A 24,398-nucleotide genomic window follows, 5' to 3' on the forward strand; every position below is an offset into this window, starting at 1 on the left:
GTACATCTTGAACAACAACAACAAAAAATCCACTGAGATTTCCACTTTAAAATAGTCAGCTTTATGTTGTAGGACTTTCACTTGGGTTTATGAAAACAGAACAAAACTTTCTACAGTAACTTTCCTACTGGCCAGAGTTGCACTCAGGCCGGGAAGTTGGATCTTCAGAAGTCCCTGTGATCTTGATGGTCTGTGGCGTCCCCTGAAACAGTCTTCACAGCTCAGTGAGTTTCTCAAGAGGAAGAAGGCTGGGAGGTGAGAAGCAGAGCCCCTTTCTGTACCAACCTCCTTGTTCCCAGTGGGAGCTGCTGTGCTCTTCAGGCCCTGGGGTAGGTGCTCAAACAGACTGTCTCTAAAGGACTCCCACTGAGGCTGTAGGGCTTCCCCCACTGAGTGCTTGGTAGGAAACAAGAGGATCATCAGTCTCCATGACCTGCCCTCAAACAGGAATCAGCCTCGGAAAATCCCAATAAACTCCATGTTTTCCTCTTTAAACCTATTGCTTCAGGGCTGGATGATTTTTGCCCCATCTGACTGGGGGGTGTTGTCCCGTTCATCTACTTCATCTGCTTAGGAGTGACAGGGGTCAAGGACAATGACACTCAGTCATGTTTGGTAGCCCAGAAGATAGTGCTACTCATCATGGAAAAGAAAGAAAATTCCTTTCTGTTCTAGAAAGTAGCTTATTGGTGCCGCTTTCCCATATGCTAGGGAGAAAGCCTGACCTTCAGGTGCTGCCAGACTCTGAGCCAAGGACCAGAGCCAGGTTCCTCCCACAGCCATGGGCACTCACTCACTGTGACAGGCCAAAAGCCACGCCTCCTGGCAGACTCAAAAAGGACACAGTACTTTTCCCTCTTACTTGAAATAATTACCTTTTCAGTAAGCTCCATTTGCCCCAACCACCTGACCCACCGTTGTGCAAAACAAAGCTATGAGAGCAGTCAGGACCACTTCCGGTGGGAACACCTCCATTTGACAGGACCTTCATCCGCTTAAATTAAATCAGCTTGCAATTAGTGATTACACTGTTTTCCAAAATAAGGTCAGATAAAAATGCAACCCCAGAAAGAACAAGGGTCAGAACTTGAATGCCGACACAGCATGTTTATGGGGCATCACAGGGCATGACGAATCAGCTGGTCTCCCCTGGGGATGGCCATTCTCACATAAAAATCTTTGTGTTAGCATAGCTTTCTTTTTTCTGGCAATAGGTTACCTTAAGAGAAATGTAATTAATTGTAAAGAATTCATTAGCTCCAGTCAGTACCTCTGTGGCATCATGTCTTCTGTGCTGGTGCAGACCTTGTTAATGGGGAATAATGATGCAGCCGCACCTCCCGGGAACAATGATGAAGGACACAGGTTAATCAGGAATCTTAGCGTGTCTGTCCTCTTACGTAGCAGACCAAGAGACTGAGAAATACATCCATAACACAGACAGAAATGTACAGAGTCCCGACAACATCGAGTAGAAAGCATCAACTTGTAAGTTGTTACTTTACTGTTACTTTAATCTTCCAGAAAAAAGAGCCTGTATTAACTGTTAATATTCTTGTTGCCTGAGGGCGTACTGGAATCAAGGAAATGAGTATGAGGCGTGAGGGAACCAAGCCACATGGTGCAGTACAGGTTCAAGCATCTAGCTCCGAACTCACAAGACAGCATGAGGGCACACAGTCCAGTACCAGCTCAGGCATCTAGCTCTGAACTCACAAGACAGCATGAGGGCACACAGTCCAGTACCAGCTCAGGCATCTAGCTCCGAACTCACAAGACAGCATGAGGGCACACAGTCCAGTACCAGCTCAGGCATCTAGCTCTGAACTCACAAGACAGCATGAGGGCACACAGTCCAGTACCAGCTCAGGCATCTAGCTCTGAACTCACAAGACAGCATGAGGGCACACAGTCCAGTACCAGCTCAGGCATCTAGCTCCGAACTCACAAGACAGCATGAGGGCACACAGTCCAGTACCAGCTCAGGCATCTAGCTCCGAACTCACAAGACAGCATGAGGGCACACAGTCCAGTACCAGCTCAGGCATCTAGCTCTGAACTCACAAGACAGCATGAGGGCACACAGTCCAGTACCAGCTCAGGCATCTAGCTCTGAACTCACAAGACAGCATGAGGGCACACAGTCCAGTACCAGCTCAGGCATCTAGCTCTGAACTCACAAGACAGCATAAGGACACACAGTGCAGTACTGGCTCAAGCATCTAGCTCTGAACTCACACGACAGTGTGATGGAGGTGAGACCTCTGACTCTACACATTTTGAACGCTTTTAAGGGCTCTCATTTGTTATGCTTCTCTTCTTCCAAGAGGCCTCACACCTGCAAGCTGAGGATTATCAGCTGACCTCTGCTCTTGTGGGTACTATATTCACCTTTTGTTGTTGTTGTTGTTGTTCCAACTATGATTGCTGTTAACTTTATTTTAAAATAATGTCATTTTGCAAAGAAGAAGTGTACACAAGCAGACATGTTAAGGCATTGCAAAGGCTTAGGGTGTAAACTGAGTGAAAGAGTTGAGTTCTTTTCATCCTACATTGTCAGTTACCAGACTTGATTCTTTGCATCTACAGGGAAACTTCTCCTTACACAGTACTGGCACAGCAACCTGGAATGATTTTATATTTTATAACATCGAGAAATTGTGATGATTTAGAGAATGAACTACATCATTTAGTTTTCAAGGATCCACTCTCATATAAAACAATGTTTTATAAAAATAAATATTAACTCCTTCGCCCACTCCACCACATGGCAGATGAAGGGTGGTCATCTGTGCCCCGGTCAACAGGGTCAGCTCTATTGTGCTGCCCAGGTGAGATGCAAGGCCTGTTCTTCTCCCAAGTGCTGCAGCCTGTAAGGGGTAGTGTCAACTCTCCCACTCTTTTGTCTCTGGAATCAGTTTTCCCACCTGCAGGAGATAGCTGTAGGGGACGGAGGTATCTCTCCCTCACCCACGCCACTATGTGGTGGTGACAGACAGTGGGGCTAGCTTTCCCCGCCACACCTCCAGGGCTGGCTTATCCACACTCCCAGATTCCAAGCGCAGGAGAGCAGGAGAACTGGCCCTGCTCCTTGACGCCTTGGTTGGGAATCAATTACAGTTCACCAATTTTTTTCTTAAAGGAAGCAATCTCTTCACATTTGAAAAATGTAATGGAAATATCAGAGTACTTATATGCAGACGGGAAGAATGATTTTTGTTTTTGGACCTTTTGAGACGAGGTCTCAGTCTATATCTGAGGGTGGCTTGGAACCAGCAACAGAATTTCAGCTGGATTTGAACTTTTCACCTTCCTGCCTCTACTCCTAAGTACTGAGATTAGCTTCATGTCTGGCTAGGAAAAATGAGTATAAGAAGCCAATATTTACAACGAAATTAAAAAACAGAAACATTTTTAAAAGCTTCAGTTATGGCCTGTAAGATGGAAGGAATGGCATGATGGGATATTTTATGCTAATCATTTATATTTAAGGTGAAATCATTATATGCACACCTTTTCTGGCTAACAGAAACAACATATTGTTTGGGAAGTAGTAGTCCTCATTACTAGTTCATGAAATGTGAATGCTGGAAAGAACTATGGATAATTAGAGTCAGTCCTTCCCATAATCGCATGAGGACCTGAGCTAGGTAACTATATACACGGCAACCATGTAAAAACCAAGAATGGCAGTGTGTGTCTATAATCACAGCTATGGGGAGAAAGACATGAAGATTCATGGGGCTTGTTGGCCAGCTGGTCTGGCCAGTTAGTCTGCTAGATCTTGTTTCAAAAAATAAGGTGGGAAGAAATTGAGGAAGACACTTAATATTGACTTGTAGCCTATACATGCATACAGGTACACAGGAAAACACAAGCGCGCGTGTATACGCACACACACACACACACACACACACACACACACACACACACACACACACACAGAGAGAGAGAGAGAGAGAGAGAGAGAGAGAGAGAGAGAGAGAGAGAGAGAGAGAGAGACTATTGTCTTATGATGGGTTAATTAGGGAAAATTCATCCATTTGTCTACCTCAGGATAGATAGGCAAGGTTATCTGCTGCTAATCCTGTGGACATTGCTATTTGCTCACCAGAATGATCACAGCACACACTCTGTGGGCTGGTACATGAAGGATACCCAAAGGAATACTGACAGAGAGAACCAGGCTTTCAGTTGATATAACTCACTCCTCTGGTCTGGATTTCCCCAGGCCACTTCCTGACTGTGCACTGGTACTCCATACAGTTAGTCTACAGAGAATGTAAATGCTGGTGTAGGCTCCCGGAGAGTCCATTGCTAGATTACAAATGAACGAGTGTCACTGACTGATAGGCTCTGGCTGCCATGTTCTGAAATCCTTCACACTATGGCTTCATTTCCCATGTATGCTGGAGCCAGTGACTGAGAGATCTTAGCAGCATCCACAAGGCCAGCTCCTACACAGGAGACTTCGGTCCTGTGAAGGATGACTGGGCTAAAGACCTCTCCAGGGGCTTGATGGGTTCTGTCAGTCTGACATTCCAGTGCCCACCTCTTTGCCTCACTCCTTCCTCTCCCTCTTCCTGCCTTCCTTCCTTTTTTTTTTTTTTATTTGAGGGAAATCTCAACCATGCTTTGATGGGTCTCCTTGTTCCTCTGTCCATTTTTCCTCAGAGGTGCGGCCTCTGAGTAAATACCTTACATAACTGCCAATTTCCTTCGGATGATTTTAGAGGAATCTGGACTGTGCCAGCATATCTGTTTCACCATAAATAAACAGAGGTGTATTGGAGAGGGGGCTTGTCTCTGTCTTGCATGCAGAGTGAGGAGCCTAGGTCTGGTGCCACACAATGTGACTCCCTCTTTTGCTACTTGAAGACGTCACGTCATAAGCCTTAACTTCCAGAAGAAGTAGAATCAGCTGAGAATTCCTGCTTCACACTCTACCACTGTGCCAAGCTCCAGCTTCATCTCCTGGGGTAAGGAAATGAACAAGGAAACCTGCGCACAGGACATTTTTACAGTCTGTGTTTATGATCACTACCCCTCGGAAATACGACCTAAAAGCTAATCGTAGCTGTTTTTACTTGGGTCATAAAATAAGCATTTTGTTTATATTGTATAATGAATTAAATATACTATATGCTGGTCAGCATGATTTTGCTATCCAAAGGTATGGATCTATCGAAGGCTATTTGCCACCTTTTCAGCATTCTAGGTGTCTTGGCAGGGTATAGGAAGCATCTGAGCAGTGCCTCAGAAAGGCTAGGATGGAAACACAATAGCTTTGATCCACAGACACAAAAGATCTAAAGGAAGCAAAATTATGTGGAGGTGGAATTTCTCTAGAAAGAAGGAGCCAAGCTGCTGGCAACCGACTATACCACACTGTTGCCAGTGAAATACTTTCTTGGGCAGGGGACACACAAGCCAGAGAGAAGGTCTGGGCTATTGAAATGTGACAAGAGGCTGGGTAAGGCACTCATGGGGAACTGGCTGAAGTATGACAGGAGCTGGAGAGAGATGCCAAAGTGAGATGTTCACCAAAGATGACAACACACCCTCTTGGGCCAATGCCTGGATGAGTTCCAGAGGATCACAGGAGATGTGCTGTGCAACCTGGAACAGTGTCCTAAGCATACAAGGGCAAACTAGGGTGGATGGAAGGGCTTTCCATACTCTTGAGACTCTCAAAGATCAACCAATAGGCTTGGGGGTGGGAGGAGGGAGGAGAGGGGGATCTGTGGTTGGTATGTAAAATGAGTATAAAATTTCTTAATAATAAAAAACAAAAAATACCAGAAACAAAGTTAAAAGATGTTTAAAAGGCAGTTTGGTGGCTTGTCAATCTAGCGGAATGACAGCGCTAAGCTCTTGCTGGGGCCTGACCTCTATCAGAGAGATGCCCATTTTCCAAACTTTTGAGGGAGACGTAAGATCAATACTTCTCAAACTGTGTTGGAAAATGTACAGGGAAAGAACACCACCAAAATCCTTTTACAAAACCAGAATTCTCCTAATGCCAAAACTAGATAAAGATCCAACAAAAAGAAGAACACTATAGACCAATTTGATGATGTAAAAATTACAAGATTTGTTTCAACATATGTAAATCAATAAACGTAGCACACGATATAGATAGACTTAAGGACAGAAATCACATGATCTTCTCAACAGACCCAGAAAAGGCATCTGAAAGTATTCAGCATGACTTAGGAAATAAGAACAGATGGAAAATACATACACATATGAGAGCTGTGCACGAGAAAATGACCAACATTATATTAAATAGAGGAATCTGAGAAGATTTCCTCTAAGTCTAGAACAGGCACGGGTGTCTGCTCTTTCTGCTCTTACAGCATAGTGCTTGAATCTCAGCCAGAAAAATACATGAGAGAAAAAGCAAATACAACTAGGGAAAATGACAACTCATCCCTGTTGGTAGATAATGTGATTTATACTTAACAGAACTCACAGACTCCACCAAAAATACATAGCTCAGATAAATACTTTTCACCAAATTTGAAAGATATAAAATCAACATACAAAAATTGATAACTTTTTTTACATACGATCATGAACCTGCTAAGAAAAAAATGAGGAAAATAGCTCATTTACAATAGCTTAAAAATACTTAGGAATAAATCTAACAAATGTAAAAGACGCATACACTGAGAACTTGAAGACATTGGAAATTGAAATGAAAGAGAACACTTGGTTATGCTAAGAGTTTCTTTGCTAACACAATGCTCAAATTAATAATGAGCAAATGGCCGTATGTCCAAGAGGAGTGTACAAATTCAGTGCATTCTTCATGAAAATTCTAAGACATTCTTCTCATACTTAGAAAGATCGTAAAATTCATATGCAAATAGAAAAGACTCCACATAGCCAAAGCAATTGTAAGCAAAAGGTATAATGCTGGAGGTACCACAATAACTGGCCTCAAATCATACTCTGCAGCGGAAGTGTCAAATACAGGACAATGCTGCCACAATCAGATATTTAGAGGATAGAATAAAGTAGAATACCCAGAAATAAGCCTACACAGCTACAACCATATCATTTTTATAAATAATAAAAAGAATACACATGAAAAAAATATGGCCTTTTCAACAAATGGAGTTGGCAACACTTGATATATACCTGCCAAGGAATGAAAACAGATCTCATTCTGCACATGTACGTGCACACACACACACACACACACACACACACACACACACACACACACACGAAAAATCAATAAAGATGTATCACAGACTTAATCGACAACCTGAAATGCTGAAACTACTCAAGTAAAACAGGAAATATACTTCAAGATTCAAGCACAGGCATGAACCTCTGACAAGGACTCTAATGCGCAGGACATTACTCCCAGAACTGACAAGCTCTCATTTACATCCCCTGAAATCAAAATCCTTCTGCACAGTAAGGGTGAGGGGAGGTATCTGATCAGCAGGGTGAGCAGACAGTCTACCAGGTGTGAGAAAACCCTGGCCAGCTGTACTTCAGACAGGGAGTTAACATACAGAACACATAAAGAACTGCAAAAATTAAACACTCCAAATAAAAACAGAACTGCCAACTAATAAATGGGCCAATCAATGCACTACACAGACAGTTCTTAGTACATACGATAGACAAGTGACCAATCAATCAATATTTTTAAAAAGTAGCTAGTTATCCTTAGTCACTAGAACAATGCAAACTGAAACTCCTTTGAGAGTCCATCTCATCCCAGTCAAAAACGGGTAACATCAAGAAAACAAACGGCAAGGAATACCGGTGGGGAGATGAGGAAGGAGGAATGCTTGTTCACTGCTGGTGGGATGTAAACTGAAAACTGCGGAAATCTGTACCGTTAGTTCTCCAAACCTGGAAACTAGAGCGATATGATACAGTCACACCACTTTCGGGCACAGAGATAGCTGCCTGTTGGAAACAGAGTCAGCCTAGACATCAATCAACAGATTAATGGACAAATATGGTACATATACACAAAGCAATTTTATTCAACCTGAAAAAAATTTTAAAAAATGAGATTTGCATATCTCAGGCCCAGAAAGACAAATAAACATGTCTTTTTCTCATATGCAGAGCCTAGATTTTAATTTTTTTTTATATAGGCACATGTATGTTTATAATGTTGCTGTAGGGCAGGAAAGCAGAGAGGGGACCATGATGGAAGAGGAAGGAGAAGAAGAAAGATGGTAATAGAATATATATGATGATGGGAACTTGGGGAACGGGAGCTTCTGGTGAGAGAAAAAGGGACCAGCAGGTGGTAGGCAAGAGGGAGAAGAGGGCCATAGAGGGAGAAAGGAGAAACAGAAAAAAAGCATGCACGAACATGCCATAACTAACCCCATTTTTCTGTGCTTATTTTTAAAGGAGAAAAAAACACAGTATTTTCTAAAATGGTACTAAACAGAAAAATCCAACTGTTATAGCATTACCATAGCCTGAGGTGTGTCTGTCTGAAATTCAAAGTGAATTCTTAACTTAGAGCCCCACTCCTTCCCAGGATGCGACAGTATTTAAAGGCAGGGACTTTAAAATGAGGAAATCTGCTTGGAAAAAAATTCTTTAGTCTTCGCTACATCTGACTGGTGTTCTTAAAAGAAAATAAAATTTGGGTACAGATCCCTGAGAGAAGACCACAAGAAGAGCCTGTGGATGACAGAGGTCTGCTGTTCAGGAGAGAGCCCTTAGAGGATCGTGCCCATTGGCACTTTGATATCTGAATTCTGCCACACAGCTGTGAGGACACTGATCCAGTGACTCAAGTCACACAGCCCATGACACTTTGATACAGCAGCTGAACAAGTATAAATATTTCTACTTTCTGCTGACTGTGCTAAGGGAAGTGGGCTGCAGGTGGTGGGGTGCACAGCCCCGTTACCAACGTGGCTGCTAGACAGGCAGCAACCACTTAGTCTAACGAGCTCTCAGACTCCCTAGTTCTGCCCCAGTGACCTCTGTGTCCTCATCTTGGATGACCTTCATGCTGAGGCATGACTCAAGAAAGCTCTGTCACATCTACACTTAGTCAGTGAGAAACAACCAGTGAGGAGATTCCGCAGCCTCAAGTCCAGGTGTAGAAAAGACAGAGGGGGAACAAACTATGTGCAGCACCTCTGTATACTACTCAGAGAAAGAGTCCTTTTCCATTCCAAGCACCAGGTACAGAGTGCTCCATGCAGCTGGCACATGCCCAATATCCTTGTCCAGATGGGCAAGGCACCCCAGAGTTCAACATCCAACACTTTCAAAATATGAAGGTTCAGTCCTACTGGCCCTCTTTTGTAGTACTGGAAGGTTCCTTGAATGCTACTAGGGGAGATAATTCAACAACAGAACCTAGCTATGAACCCTGCCTTACAGTAAAAACTAGCCCGCCAACATATTGACCACTGGTGTAACTGTGGTATAGTTGTTATAGGAATAGCCAGTTGCTTTGTGGTTGCATTTAAAGACCAGTTTACAAGATGGAACCCCTGGAACCACTGACTAGGCCCCAAAGGACTAGGTCATAGGACTAGGAGAGAACACTGTAGTATTATTACGTTAAATGAACATACATTAAACTGCACAGTAAGTTCTTGTCTTCACACCCACAGGTGAGTGCAGCATACTTCAGGGATGGGAGCCTTGAGAGGCGCTCCATACTCTAGTAGGTGGTCCCAACCCATACATACAGGTAGCACTAAATGGACTTAGTGAGTTTCAAAAGAGAGCACATGAGATGGGAGGTAAAAGTGGTGAAGAAGACAAGAGAGGAGTGAGAGGGAACAGAACGGGGGAGGAGTGTGGCTGGGAGTTTTCCTGTGTCCCGCCCAGCCCTGAGGTCCTGCAGCTAGTAATAAAATAACCACTCAGAGGCTTCTATTAATTACCAACTGTAAGGCCTACGGCAGGCTTCTCCCTAGCTAGCTCTTTCATCTTAAATTAACCCATTTCCATTCATCTATGTATCACCACGTGTTCCGTGGCTTTACCTGCGTCCCATTACATGTTGTTCCTTGGGACTCTCCCTTCTCCTTTCACTATCTCTCTTGGGTTTTCCTGCCTGGCTCCATCCTGCCCTGCCATAGGCCAATGCAGCTTTATTTATCAACCAATCAGAGCAGCACATATCCACAGTGTACAGAGAGACATCCCACAACATTTTCCCTTTTTTTTTCTAATAAAAAACAAAGGTTTTAACTTTAATATTGTCAATCTCTTTCTAAAAGAAAAAAAGAGGATATGATATAGATATGACAGGCTGAAAGGGTAGATTATTGAATCTACTTTTAAAGAGCAACAACTTGTTTGGAATGTTTTACATTGCTATGGATTTTAGTTTATTGATATAAATTTAAAGTTAATTTTGTTATACTATATATATATAATATATATAATATATATATATTTCTACTCTTGTTTAAGGTATTACATTTTTGCAACTCATTTAAAATTATAACGTATAATTAAGAAATACAGATTAATAATTAGTCTTCCATAATATTCAAACTTATAGTCATGTTAGTTAAGTTTTCTAGGTATATATAGATATATTTCAATTAGGTAGGTAATCTTCAAATACTTCAAAGACTTACTTACAGAATATGGCATTTAAAATGTTTTAAAAACTTAGACTTTCTGGACAGTGAGACACATCTGCTCCTGGCAGCATCAATTTACTTCAAAGAGAAAGATGGACATCAAAGACACTCCATATGGAATGTATCTTCTTCTTGGAAAAACTGGCCATTAGGGTAATAAACTGCTCGTGCCTGGACTGCTTGATAATATGCTGTATAAACTGAACATACAGGACCCATAGCAAAATGACCACTGATTTTGCCAAAACAAGGTGAAATGGTCCTTCAGGTTCCTGCTTTGTAGAAGAAACTGCTAAACATTCTACAGGACACAAGGAAAAGCAACTGAGACACTCTAGATCTATAGGCTGAAGACAGATGCCCCATTGCTGCAGAGGAACTTTGGGTGACTGTCCAGGCAGCCAGCTGTCTCTGTCATTCTAGATTTTTGGAAGTTGCTTACAATGCACTTCCTGCTTACTTAGGTAATATTATATCCTTCTGGGGTCTTTGATGTAGCTGAAGACTAGACAGTTATAATTTTCCCTGTTTATGATAAAAGATAAATTAGATATGAAACTTTAGACTCATAAATATAGATGATAGAATATTTTCTTTAATTTTGCCAAATACAAATAGACTAGATATTGTAACTGTAATTCTTGCTTGATAACTGTTCTATTACATGTAATTTTACTATGTTAAAGTTAAAACCTTCCTTTTTGATTACACCAAACGGGGAAATGTTGTGGGATGTCTTTCTGTATGCTGTGAATATGTGTTGCTCTGATTGGTTGATAAATAAAGCTGTTTGGCCAATGGTGAGGCAGAATAAGGTGAGGCAGGACATTCGAACTGGAGAGAGAGGAGGAGAAAAGGAGATTGGGGCAGATGCTGCCAGCTGCTGCCAGAAGAAGCAAGATGTGAAAGCACTGGTTAGCCACAAAGCCACATGGCAATGCATAGATTAATAGAAATGGGCTGAGTTAAGTTATAAGAGCTAGCTAGCAAGAAGTCTGACCCGTAGGCCATAGAGTCTGTAAATAATATAAGTCTCTGTGTGTTTATTTGGGACCAAGAGGGACACAGGTGGGAGAGATTGGTGGGAGAGATTCATCCTGACCAGAGAATGACCAGATAAGCTTCTGACTACAGGGGTGGGGTGGATTTGATGCAAGCACATTATATGCATGTGTGGATACTAAATAAATTATTAAAACAGAACATTCATCTGAATAGGTGGATAAAACTGGCATGATCTTATCATAAAAATAGTAATTTTTCCTCTTCTTACCTGTGGCTAACGCAAGAGTAAACCAGATAAAATAATGTCCGCAGAGCCTTCTAGCCATGGTGTGACTATCATTAGCACTATTTTGTGATGGGTTTTCTCAAGGTCACTCTAGAATTAGTGGCACTGTGGGACCAAGCTCTCATCCATTATATGGGTTAAAATGACTAATTGAGGGTCTGAGTTTAATTATACTCATAAGCACAGGCACAGTGCAGCTCCTTTGACAGGCCTAATAACATTCTGTGTACACAAAGATAGATGAGAAAAATTAGGGTTGTATGTTGTTGTCCTTCAGGACAAGATGCTGTAGTGGGAACAGAATAATAAAAATAAATAAATGACTTGGTGGCATGGGCAAAGGAGCTGTGGAAGTTAACAAAGCCAGCCTTACACACATACTCCCACTGCTGATAAAGCCCTAAGCACCCATGATGAAATGCAGCACAGCCACAGAGTAACGTGTCTGAGTTGTCTTATTGAGCCAGTTGCTGGATTAAAGGGGAGAAAAAAGGGCTGCTTATCAAGGTTTTACTTAAAGCTCATTTTGAAATGATGATTATGGCCATGCCAAGGATCTTCAGGGTATTGATTTATATGTTTTAAATGGGAAACACGGCCATCTTTCTCAGGAAATTCAGGAAGCATTCATGCTGCACACAGCTGCTGGAGTGAGCTATGGAAATGATGCACGTATCGTGTCACGTTCCCTGTGTAGGAACCTAGAATGACTTCTGGCTGCACACAGTCTTCCATAAATCCAAGCTGTGTGCTGAAGCTGACTCAGAGTCGGGAGAGAAAGTGAAGAAAGGCTCCTGGGCAAGAACAGGGCACACAGAAGTCACACATCCACCTAGGAAGCCTCTTGCTTCACACACATCCAGTGAAAGGGTTGCAGTCACACCTTCTTACTCGGAGGAATTACACCTGACCTGCTGACCTCACCCCTGCATAGGCATTGCCTCCGTTCCTTACCTGAGCTATAGAGGCAACTGGTTTTACACACAGACAAAACCAAGTCCGCCTCTGGTCATTCTGTCCCAGTTTGTGAGGACTGTTTTGGAGCAATGGTTTACTCATTTTCCTTCCTGTCCCGTGTCCTCAGGTGCCCCCTTGCTCTGCAGGTCCCTCTGTTTCCAACTAGGGAAGATGCATTTCTTTTCTCGGTCTGCCAGAGCAGAGTCTCAGAAAACTCATGGTTTAAAACAACAGAAATGTAGCCTCTCAGGGTTGTAGAGGCTAGAAGTCCAAAATCCAGGTGTCACCAGGGCCAGGCTCACACTGAAGGCTCTAGGGAGCCTTTCCTACAGTGGGTTTTAGGCATCCTCAGTGTTCCTTAGCACGTAGCTGCCTCCCTTTCATATCTATCTGTTTCCCAGGCCTTCCCTTCCGTAGATCTCGCCTTAAAAGGGCACTATTACACACAGGTCCACCCTAATCTAACTATTCAGATCTCCAAAGACATTATTTCCAAGAAAGGTCACCTGCCAAGGTTACAGATGGACACGGAGTTTGGAGGAATGTTTATTTCAGTCACCACACTGACCCTGACCAGCAAGAACTTGTTCATAGACTGATCGGACCTGGCCTCATGCAGTCTGTTAGTACATGTGAAGCTGAAGGTGATTATTATAATGGCCAAATTTAAGAGACACATTTGATTACACAGTGCTCAACAAAACAGTCATCAGTACAAACCCAAATCTATTCCTAGGTCTAACCCTGTCTGCATGAAGTCATTCCCCCAGAGGAGTTCTTAATCGTGAAAGGAAGAAGAAAAAGACTAACAGAATAATTTCATTCCGATTTATGTCCCAAGCCTTTCTAATATTTTGTCACATTTGTTTTGGACAATATTTTAAAATGGTTTTTTATTTAAAAACAAAGTTTGGCCACAGCAGAACTGGAACAGAAGATGGAATTATAAAATAGGAAGAAATGGGCATGAACAAATGTGACTGGATTTGGGATGAGGAAGGTAGACATGGTGAGGCAGTGAGAGAGTTAAGTTTTACCCAGCCCCGCATCTTGATGACTCATGATTCTAAGGCCCTCTATCCCATCCCATGATCCGGCTACTGCCGTTTGTTATGAACTCATCCCTTCAACAAACTTTGAAAGCTCTACCTGCCCCCATTTCTATCTTATTTTATCAGTGATAAATAGGTATTTCAGGAGCAAATAGATGGATCTGCCTGAGAAAAATTCCATTTCCTACCCAAAATGAATTTGAAATGGAAAAGGATGAAGGGTATTGAGTCTTCATTTTACATATCATCTGTGCTTAACTTTTGGCTGTGTCCACAGGAGACGATTCTTTCCTCTTAAGGAAGGCAGAGGCCAGGGGCTCTTCTCTGTGAGTCAGGATGGAGAGAGAGGTGGCCACCGTGGAGGCGCTGCAGCATCTACTGCTGAGGGACACACTAGAGCCTAGACTGTTGACGAAGACCGTGAGTTGCCTGAGGAAATATGGCTCTGGACATTCAGATTTTGGCTTCATAAAATTAAACTTATTTTACTTGAATTTTTCTCTGCTGAGCTTTTGGACAGTGAGGAGCAGTGTGGCTTACATTATTAAACTTGCACTCATCTCTGAAACATAGAATGGTGAAAAAAATAGTAATTGCTTAAATTCTTGGCCTTGCTTCTTTCCCTGGAGTAACAGAAACACGTCTGAATTACACTACTAAGAACAAAGTCAAGAATAATGATGGCTAAGAGTGGTCTGATATATTTACTTTTACCTGTCATTTGCTATACTCGGTTAGAAAATCCTGTGACAGGAAAATAGTTTTATTTTCCTTTCTATTTCATTTTATTTATGTATTCCTAAACTGCAATTTCAGAAACAAGCCTAAAAATATCAACTCATCTTAAACTTATCAGTCACAGAATAGAGGAATCTGACATGTGTGACTAGGATATTTCTAATACACACACATACACACACACACACACACACACACACACACACACACACACACACACACCTATTTTTTCAAGAGCATCCATGGTTCTAAATGAGGTTTTAAGATGGGACTTGTTGGGGCAACTGTCCAAGGCTCTACAAAAATATATGATTTTGAGTTTTGGTGGCTCAGAGAGCAATGTCAGATGATGCTTTCTTCTTGTTATCTCGTGAGGGCCTCAAGGCAGGTCTATCACCATGGGAGGAGAGGGTGGAAGGAACCAGGAGCAGGATGGGATTCCAGTTACTCTTTTTGAGGCTCTGTCTCAGGGATCCAGCCAGGAGCTATAGCTGTTTCTTCTGAAGACAACACCCCAAGAACCAGCCACATCCCATCTCCAAAGGTGCCCCCACCTTTCTAAATCTCCAGAGTGTGGACCAAGCTTCCTGCACATGACCGTAGGGACACAGCTCACATGCAACCACAGCAAGACCTCAGGACTGAGGATGGGAAGTCAGGAAGGGCAGAGAAGAAACAACTGACTATTGGCTAGGTAAGTACCACTTAGTAAATGCTAACAAAGAACTTAAGGTGGAGCATGATAGTATATGCTAAATTCCCAACACTCAGGAGGCAGAGGCAGGATCACCACAAGCAGGTACTAGGCTGGCTTGGATGACAGAGGAAGATCCTGCCTCAAAAACATCAAAAGAAAAATGAAAGGAAATTAAATGAACCAACACCTAGGACTCTGTGGCCTATTCATTGGTAGGCTGGTTGTTACATGCTATTTCAGGAGGGCTGTTTACATCTTACCATAGGACCCTACACATCCTCTTGATATGGTCAAATGGAAATGGTCTGCAGAAGACTCGGGGTGTGGGTCAAAGGTCAGGAGTGGCCCTATAACCTAACTAAACATAACTTACAAAAAGTAGGAGAATAAATTGTGCACAGGGTCAGGGATACAGCTTAGTGGTTGACCTCCGGTCTAGCATGTAGAAGGCCTGGGTTTGACCCATTGCTGACAAAGAAAGCAAGACTCAGTTTGGTATTTACAGAGACCTGGATCCAGCACTCTCATTGGATTCCAAAAATCTATATACGTTCAAATCCTGATACAAAATAATACAGAATTTTCCTCCGGTACTATCACTGAATTCATATGACAGTGCAGTACTGTGTTAGGGTCAATTGGGTTCATGTCACTCCCTTCTGCTGGGTTAAGAGTTACTGCATGTCAGGAGCTGGGGTGGGGATCTCTGTGTCCCAGGTCACTCCCTGGCACACTGCTGTCACTTAGCAAAGGCTCATGGGATCAAAGTGCTAAAAGGCAGAAGCATCACAGGAAGTGATTTCTTTAATGGGAATAAAGATCCAGGAGCTGCTGAGAAGAACAAGAGTGTTAATTACTCACACAGGAAACCCTGAAACTTCTGTGACGTCACAGACATGGGCAACTATTTGGGTGTGTTGTCCTTATTCTCCAGGAACCGTGGATGCATGAACATGGAAACTCCTTGAAACCTTTTGTTCATGGAGTCTTCGATGAATTTATTTTACCACTTTGGATGACCACTATATTCCTCCCCCAGTCCAAAGACTATCCGTGTGGCATGATATGCCATCCCATTAGAATGAGAATGGCACTAACTTACTGCTTCCTGTAGGTCAGAAGTTTAGTTAAAAATAAAGTTTGTTACATGCAAATAGGTTTTGCCTTATAGCTCATGTAACACACTCAGAAATGTGGGAAATCACCGACTCTGGTTATATCCTGACTTGGCTACAACATACTTTTCCTAAACCTAACAACCATCCAGAAGCAGAAGCAGTAGGGATGGAGCCTCTCTGTGCATGGAGAAGTATGGGGTGTCACCCTGATCTGACCTCACCTTATTCAGAGTCATATCCCAGACCTTAAACGCAGCCGGAGGCCTCATGAAAAGGTCTCATGACATGTAGTGGCCCAACTTCTCCATCGTCTTTATCATCAAAGGTGCCGAGTACACCTAGATTGGCTATGCCCTCATCTTTGAATCAAATGTCATGAAGAAGCAATGATGCAGCTGTTATTTAGAATTTCATCTGCAGAGCTGAACACGTCTCCACTGGTTACTCTGCAATGGAATCTGTGGCTCCTCCTTCCACAGGCTTTTTTTTATTAATGACCATGGGCCTTGCAAATAGAAGAAGGCAAAAAGAGGAAGATCACTTTCATAGATGCAGGTAACTGAGATAGATAACCAGGCGCAGAAGGTTGGGAGTACCTCCAGTGTTGGTACCGGAAGAGTTACAGCTCTTCAGGCAGAGCGGGGCCTCCGAAGGATAATAGAATCGAAGAAGTCATAAAAGGATGCTACAACAGGGAGTTTTGGAGAAGTGTAAATCTGGCTTATGGTAGAGACTATCCAGAGAAATCATGCCGAAGGTTCATATGTCATGTGGTGGGGGCAAAGTGTTCAGGGGATTCCTGTTCTGTTTGTAAGCATGTGAAGATATTCACAGGAGCTGGCTATGAGCCTTACTCTACACACAATAACACAAGTAAAGATGCCCTCTAATGCCAGGGCTGAGGTACGGATATTTGTAAGATGGTTATCATTAATCCTCATTGACATGCTTTTGTTCCTTCTTAGCAGAGACCTGTCTACTTCTAGAGACTGACCAACTGTTGGAGAACCTGCAGGTCAGTGACAGCCCAGCTGAAGCCACTCTGGACATTTTAGCTTTGAAATAGAGATCATTTGATTAGGCATGTTCAACAAACCCTTTTGCTCCTATCCCATAATTAACCCACCTAGTAGAAATGTCCAACTTTAATATAAACCTTCCCTAGGAGCACAGGTTGACTTTAGAAGAACGTCTATCCTGTTTAGTACCTCCTTTCCTAGAAGTCAATCAAGGCGTATAGACGACTCTAAGAAGACTACATAGATTTCTTTGTGGCGCTATGTGGCGATTTGTTTTTTAATGTACTAGAAAAATTATAGGTACTTATGATTTTTTTTATCATTTGAAAAACATTAAGTAAAGCAGGCCTTGTTAAGGAAATATTTCTAAGGAATTATGGAGTGTTGTAATCATACAAAAGAATTAAGGGGAAAAAACTGAGAATAAAAGTAGTTCCTGGTGGCATTTAATTACGTCCCTATGCATGTGTCACAGAATCTCCCCAAGTAATTGCTTGGTTATTTTACATGTAAAATGTCACGTTTATTTATTATTGTTTTCAGTGAAGACCTGGTTTTGGTTGAGATGCAACTCTGTTTTGCTCTAGGTGTAAGACAGCAAGTTAACTTGGCTGAACACTGTGTGGGTCTAGAGTTGTGGAAAGCGCCTCTTGAATCACTCTCCTTTAGCATTCTATTTGCCATGCCAACATCTGTCTTGGAAGACAGTCTGGTCCTCAGGAAATAGCCATCAGGGTTACAGGAAGAAGTTCCTGCACCAGGAGCTCTACAGGAGGGGAAGGGACTGACCTTAGGCACCCAGTGGCATTGCGCAGCACCTGTGATGAATGCAGCTGTATTTTCCGATCGTCCTGAAGAGGTGAATTTTCCCAGCCCGAGTGAGGGATAATCACTGCGTTGGTCAACACTGCCAGGGCATCCTGGATGATTGGCATTTTGAGTGCATCACATGATGAGAGGTTCCAAAGGACTCCTGTAAGACACATATAAAGAGAGCCACTGAGTGGTACCACTCTTTCTCATCTCAACCAGTTTTCCTTACTGGAGATAACAGCATTGGCAGGAAGGAGTAAATAGTATGGGCTGGGCCAGCAAGATGGCTTAGTAGGTAAGGATGCTTGCTGTCAAGGTTGATGACCTGACTTCAATGACTAGAACCCAGACTCTTGCATGTTGTTCTATGATATCCTCATGTATGCTATGGCATGTACACACACACACACACACACACACACACACACACACACACACACACTGCATAAATATAAAACACAGAAGGGGGGGTAAGCACATGAGTTTTAGAGCCTGTCCTCAACAGTTAACAAAGAGGTCACGAATTTGAAAGAGAACAGGGTCAGTAGAGAGATGGAAGGGTTTGAAGGGAGGAAAGAGAAAAGGAGAAATGATTATATTATGATCTTAAAAAAATAAAAAAAAAATTTAAAAAGAGAGCAACAGAGAGTTGGAGATTGAGAATAACAGTAATTAAGAAAGACAAGAACAAAGGCAAAAATGTTGACCACACAGAATGTTTTGGGTTTTAAAATAGGAATTACCTAAAACAAAACTAATTCTAGATGAGGTCACAGCCTCTATGCTATGTCACCATTTAAAAATGCTTTTAAAATAATTGTCCTATTTTATTTTTGTTCTGTATAATAGACATAAAAGAAAAGGAAACCTCTGTGCTTAAGCTGGAGAAACTACCACTGGGATGCAGAGACAAGACTGACTTGCTCTTCATAAAGCAACTTCCAAATTACTTGTTAAAGGGGCTTGGCCTTTTAACCAGATGAAATATCATCTCATCTATTGTGTTAGATGAGAACAACATTGTTCTTGACAGTTTTTTATTAATTCTTGCATTCCACATGCTCTACCAAATATAGCCATTGATAACACAAATCTGATTGTTAATTACAGGTGCGGCTATACAGTTGTATAAAAAGTACTTTAGAGATAAACTTTCAACTATCTTCAGAAGTAGCATTTACTGAGAATTTTATTTACACGAAGGCATTTGTCTGGCATATATAAATCAGCCCTTTAGTGCAGGGTATCGCTTGAGGACAGGTCTGGTTTGCCTGTTTCTACAAACACAGATGTATTTAAACCAGCCATTTCTGCCCATTGACACAATTATCTCTGCTTCCATCCACAAAAAACTTGTCATCCTGTCTTTTCGAGAAAAGTGTTTACCCAACCTCCTTTTAAGGTATCAATGATTTTCCATATGCTTTGTGTATGACTTTTATTCTCATTATTCTCCTACAATTGAGTATACAAAACATTCAATGGTAAATAATAAGTGCAGAAAATATGTTTTGAGTGGGACTGATTTGTGATACTAGAAATATTAACATATTATGTCATTTTGAAAAATAAGATAAAGTTGTTCATTCATTCATGATGAAATCTTTTATAAAATTCTGATCACTGAAATAATCAAAATGTGTACCAGCATTCATTTGTAGTGTCACAATGTTATTTTATAGCAAAACAATAGATGTTTCAGTTTTAAAAAGAACATTAAAAATAAATTATATTTAATCTCAGTATTTGAGGATACCTTTTCAGAAAAAGCCATGTTAAAGCACTGGTGTGCACTGTATGTAAACAATGGAGACAGATGATAATAAGCATTTTCATTACCAGCTCCTGATTGAAAATACTAACACATACAAATTGAAGTCTGAAAGTGAGAGTTTTAAAATGTGGGTGACGTTTCACAGCCAAACATAACTAAATAGTAAAACATACACTTTTTTTTTTACATGTAAGGAATGTATAGGAGTCCAAAGCCATTATGTGATAACAGTAACTAATTTTTGCTATTTTTAAAGACTAAAAGAGAGTTAGGAGGAAGAAGTAAAAGTCCAAGGAAAGTGTAAGGACTAATCTAATATTTTACAAGATGAGAGAAGATGTCTTCATTGGACTACTCTGTCTCCTTCACCTTTCTTGCCAATTTATTAGTTGATTTAAACTAGTTCAGACTTGAGCACGGGGCGATCCCTCGGTTCACATTCAGTCTACCTTTCTACATTGATGCTGTTGTGTGCTACAGTCCAGTGAAATTAGCAAAGTCCTTGGTCTGCATCTCCAAGTCTTCCACATAGCTTCACGAGTATCTGAGACCTACAGTCCACCTCCTGAAAGGCGGACCATGACTCACTCAGTCAAGGACAACCTTGGTGTGAGGTGAAGGGTGGGGAAAGTGGGTGCAATGGCACAACTCTTCTGGGAGAAACCCAGACAACTACTTGAGGGGTGCCCTCAACATTTGAGTTTGGGTCCATTATCTGAATACAGATAGAAGTGTGGATGTTGAATCAGCGCTTTCTGGAGACAGTTGGCACAATAGTTGATAAATTGAGAGACGTCAAAATTAGACAAGAGTTGGGTCCACAGCTGTCCTGACAAAAACACATGGGGTGGGGGAGAATACACTGGAGGGGAAGAGATTTGAGATTCATGTAGATGATTAAGTGTCCTCCTCTCTCAGTAAATGAGAACTGGATTTTGCTCAAATTCTCCAGTCCTTCCTTTCCTCCTTTCTTCTATGGTGGTTTAGGACATGACCACAGATTGTTTCATAGTCCCTACAAAGTAGGGGCAGCCAAAGCCTGAGCACAGGAGAGAAAGCTGGACTCGATGACTTCTTGTGGCCAACAGAGCAGCATGGCGGTCTGTGAGAGCCCACACCAGACTGTAGTGCACAGCACTGTGGCTTTTTTTTCGCTCCATATTTCCCTCTGGGGCTGTTTGCTGGCAGTGCAGCGTGCTGTCATGCCACAGGACCCACAGGCAGCCCACAGACAGGCCGCTGTGGTGAAGAGGGAAGCCTGCATCAAACAAATCCCATGACCGCACCACTCTGCAAGCAGGTCCTGCAGGTCCACCCAAGTCTACGGAGACTTGAATCTTGCAGAGCCAGGGTTACACAATGGGGGCTGCTCCTGGATCCCTGACCCTTAGACATTGCGTGAGATACGTGCTTGCTGTTTCTAGCTCTTAAACTCTGGGGTTTTGTCTGGTATAGCTCCTTCCCTTCACACCCTGCTGTCTCTCTCCATCCCTTTCACGTCTGTCCCCTTTGTCCAATGGGCTTGCCTCACGTTGGATTTCTATTCTTCCCTCAAGTTGCTCCTCAGTGTACCAAGATGCATCTGTCCTCGTATTCCTTCCCAGCCATGAGACGACAGGAGGCACGTGTTCAAGTGTTGGAAGGATGCAGGACACACACTCGGCATTCAGCGTCTGTAGCACACAGAATGTGCTCTAGCACCCAGGAGGCGCTGGCCAGGTAGTTACCGCAAAATAGCAGAGTGAGTAACTGCAGGATACGACCCTGCAGGATGCCGGGGGCATTGAGCATCAAGCCTTTCTAAAGCATCACAGTGCTAGCAAGATGATGTAAGGAACTGAAAGAATAAAATAGCAGATGCAAGACAAATAATAAATCCAGGTGCGAATATAAAAATGCTATTTAAATGGCATTATATGCCCCGAATCTACAGACATTCTACTTGTAGCTGGCAGAGAAATATTTATACCTCTGAAAAGCAGTAATCAGTTTAGCGCTAGGAGTTTCATCTCTTGCAGTTGATTTGGGCAGTTTCATTATATTAACTTACCAATAATTTTAAATTACCCAGGGTGATACCAACTTGTAACACACAGAAAAATTGTAGCAGAAACTGAATTCACAAAGCACCCATTAGACGTTAAATAAAAAAAAAAAAATGTTGTAATCGGTAACTGGGGAATTTTAATTTACATGATGAAGGTAGGATAATTTATTTCTGATAGTAATCTGTAATAAAATTGTTTTTGTGGAATGTTCCATTAATTACATCATCCAGTAGCATCCTTTTATCAGTATAAAGTTATTACTGTTCCAAATATAATCGACAGTTGGTTCAGTTGAGAAGAAATTTAAATAACTAATGATGTATACTAAATATATTTAAGTGATACTTTATTTTTATTTCAGGCAAAAGATGGCTCTTTTTCTTGAGATTATCATATTCATGAGCAGTAATTGGTTGATTAAAATTTCTTTAATAAGGTCTTAATTACTTTCATTTGATCCTTTATTTTGTTTTAATAGGGGGTAATTGTGGTTTTTTTTAACCTGAAAGAGATAACTATCTCTGTGTAAAAAATGAACAAAACCCACACTTTAATAACAGCAAGTCTCAAACATGGCCTCCTGGCTGAACAAGGCCTTATTCCATCCTCCACTTGCTTTAAGCTGTTTTGATTTTTACTATAAAACTTAAGGAAGAATTCTAACAAAAGATAGGGCCCTAAAACATGCCCAGAAGTCTAGGCTTAATTTCTTTTAAATGTTTTAAAACTATTTATTTAAAATTAATCAGTTTATGAAAAATTAATGTATGCATTTATGAGGATTTAGTTCAAGGAACACTTTCATTTAGTTAATTTTGAGAGTGACAGTTTGTGTACCTGAGGAAGGCAGTGGAAAAGATAAATGAGATCTAAACCTTTTTTTATTAAATTAAAAAAAATAGGCCTATAAGCCAGTTATGGTGGTGCACAACTTTAATCCCAACACTCAGGGGGAAGAGGTAGGGAAATTTCCATAAGCTCTAGGCTAGCCTGGTCTACATAGTCTACATCTCAGACAAGGCTATATGGTGATGCCTCGTCTCAAATACAACCACAAAAAATTGTATCTTTCTTGTATGTGTTTGGGTGTTTTGGCTGCATGTACGTCTGTGCACTATAGTCACACAGTCCCCACAGAGGCCAAGAGATGGAGTCAGATCCTTTGAACCTGGAGTTAACAGTAGTTGTGAGCCACTGTGTAGGTGCTGGGACTCAAATTCAGTTCTTTGGAGAGAGCAGCCAGTGCTCTCTACTACTAAGTTACCTCTCTGGCCTCAAAACAGTTTATTTTGTGATAAAATCAGAGTTGGGCTTAGTGAGGTAATTTAGAGTGAGCTAAGAAACCTATTGCTTCCTTTCCTGCCTTAAGCCTTGATTCATTCATGCCTATAGTTTTGAGTGGGACTGTGCTGTTGATTCAACTCTGGGTCTAGGAGCCCCTGAACTCCTGTTGGGTTGTCTGTAGGTACACTGTGTACATCTGGATATTTGTGCTCACATCCATAGTGCTCACATATCCCAAATGTGCAGTTAGGATGCAAAGGCCTCAAGGTGTGCATGAGAATTGTACCATAGTGAGAGTCCTTCTTGATGCAACACACACACACACACACACACACACACACACACACACACACACACACACACACCTAACACTTATGCAATATTGTTTAATAAAAGCATTTATCTCAACTTATTCTCACATTTACCACAATGATACTTATAACCAGGTTCAGTTCCTTAGGCCCAGACCCCTCAAGTTTTCTTTCAGGAGTGCCAGGGGCTGAGGAAGCAGAATAAAGGAAGTCTAAGTTCTCCTTAATCTTCCCAAAGATTAAACCTCCTTGCTCTCTGCAGTGGGGTGGAGTGAAGGTTAAGCCTCTTGCAATTTCAGCTCATGGAAGCATTTAGAGCTAGTTATGAGAGGAGAGAAGGAGGCTGTGGGGAGTGGTTCACGTGGGGGTGAAGAGGAAGCCAAACAGGACCGTCACCAGCATCACCACACACCCTCATCCTACAACTGCCGTAAATGGCTTCTGATCCAAACACTGGATTATTTTAAGTAACCACAGACAGATAGAGGCTGAGATTAAACTAAGTTAGCTTTTGCTTGTTTTCAAATAAAATCAGTCAGTCAGTCAGTCAGTCAGTCAGTCTGCATGCCCATCCATCACTGAATTTAATTGCAGAATGGATGAAGAATGATTCTGACCTCTGTTGGCATACAGAATATGGCAGTCATATTCTGGTCTGAGACGACAAAATCTACCTGGTTCCCATG

At 41.9% G+C, this 24,398-nt stretch overlaps 1 protein-coding gene across 8 annotated transcripts in view; it reads right to left on the bottom strand.

The window, feature by feature from the left end:
- The window catches only part of Ctnnd2 (catenin delta 2), an 863,700-nt gene that overhangs the window by 161,140 nt on the left and 678,162 nt on the right, over positions 1-24,398 (bottom strand). For all 8 annotated transcript variants that reach the window (XM_052743025.1, XM_052743021.1, XM_052743024.1 and 5 more), the window contains one exon: positions 18,272-18,455. In XM_052743025.1, coding sequence (XP_052598985.1) covers positions 18,272-18,455 — 184 coding nt within the window. The remainder of the gene's footprint in view (positions 1-18,271; positions 18,456-24,398) is intronic.

This window comes from Peromyscus californicus, unplaced genomic scaffold, assembly GCF_007827085.1.
Source record: "Peromyscus californicus insignis strain IS unplaced genomic scaffold, ASM782708v3 Scaffold_18__1_contigs__length_77618521, whole genome shotgun sequence".
In the NCBI taxonomy this organism is placed as follows: domain Eukaryota; kingdom Metazoa; phylum Chordata; class Mammalia; order Rodentia; family Cricetidae; genus Peromyscus; species Peromyscus californicus.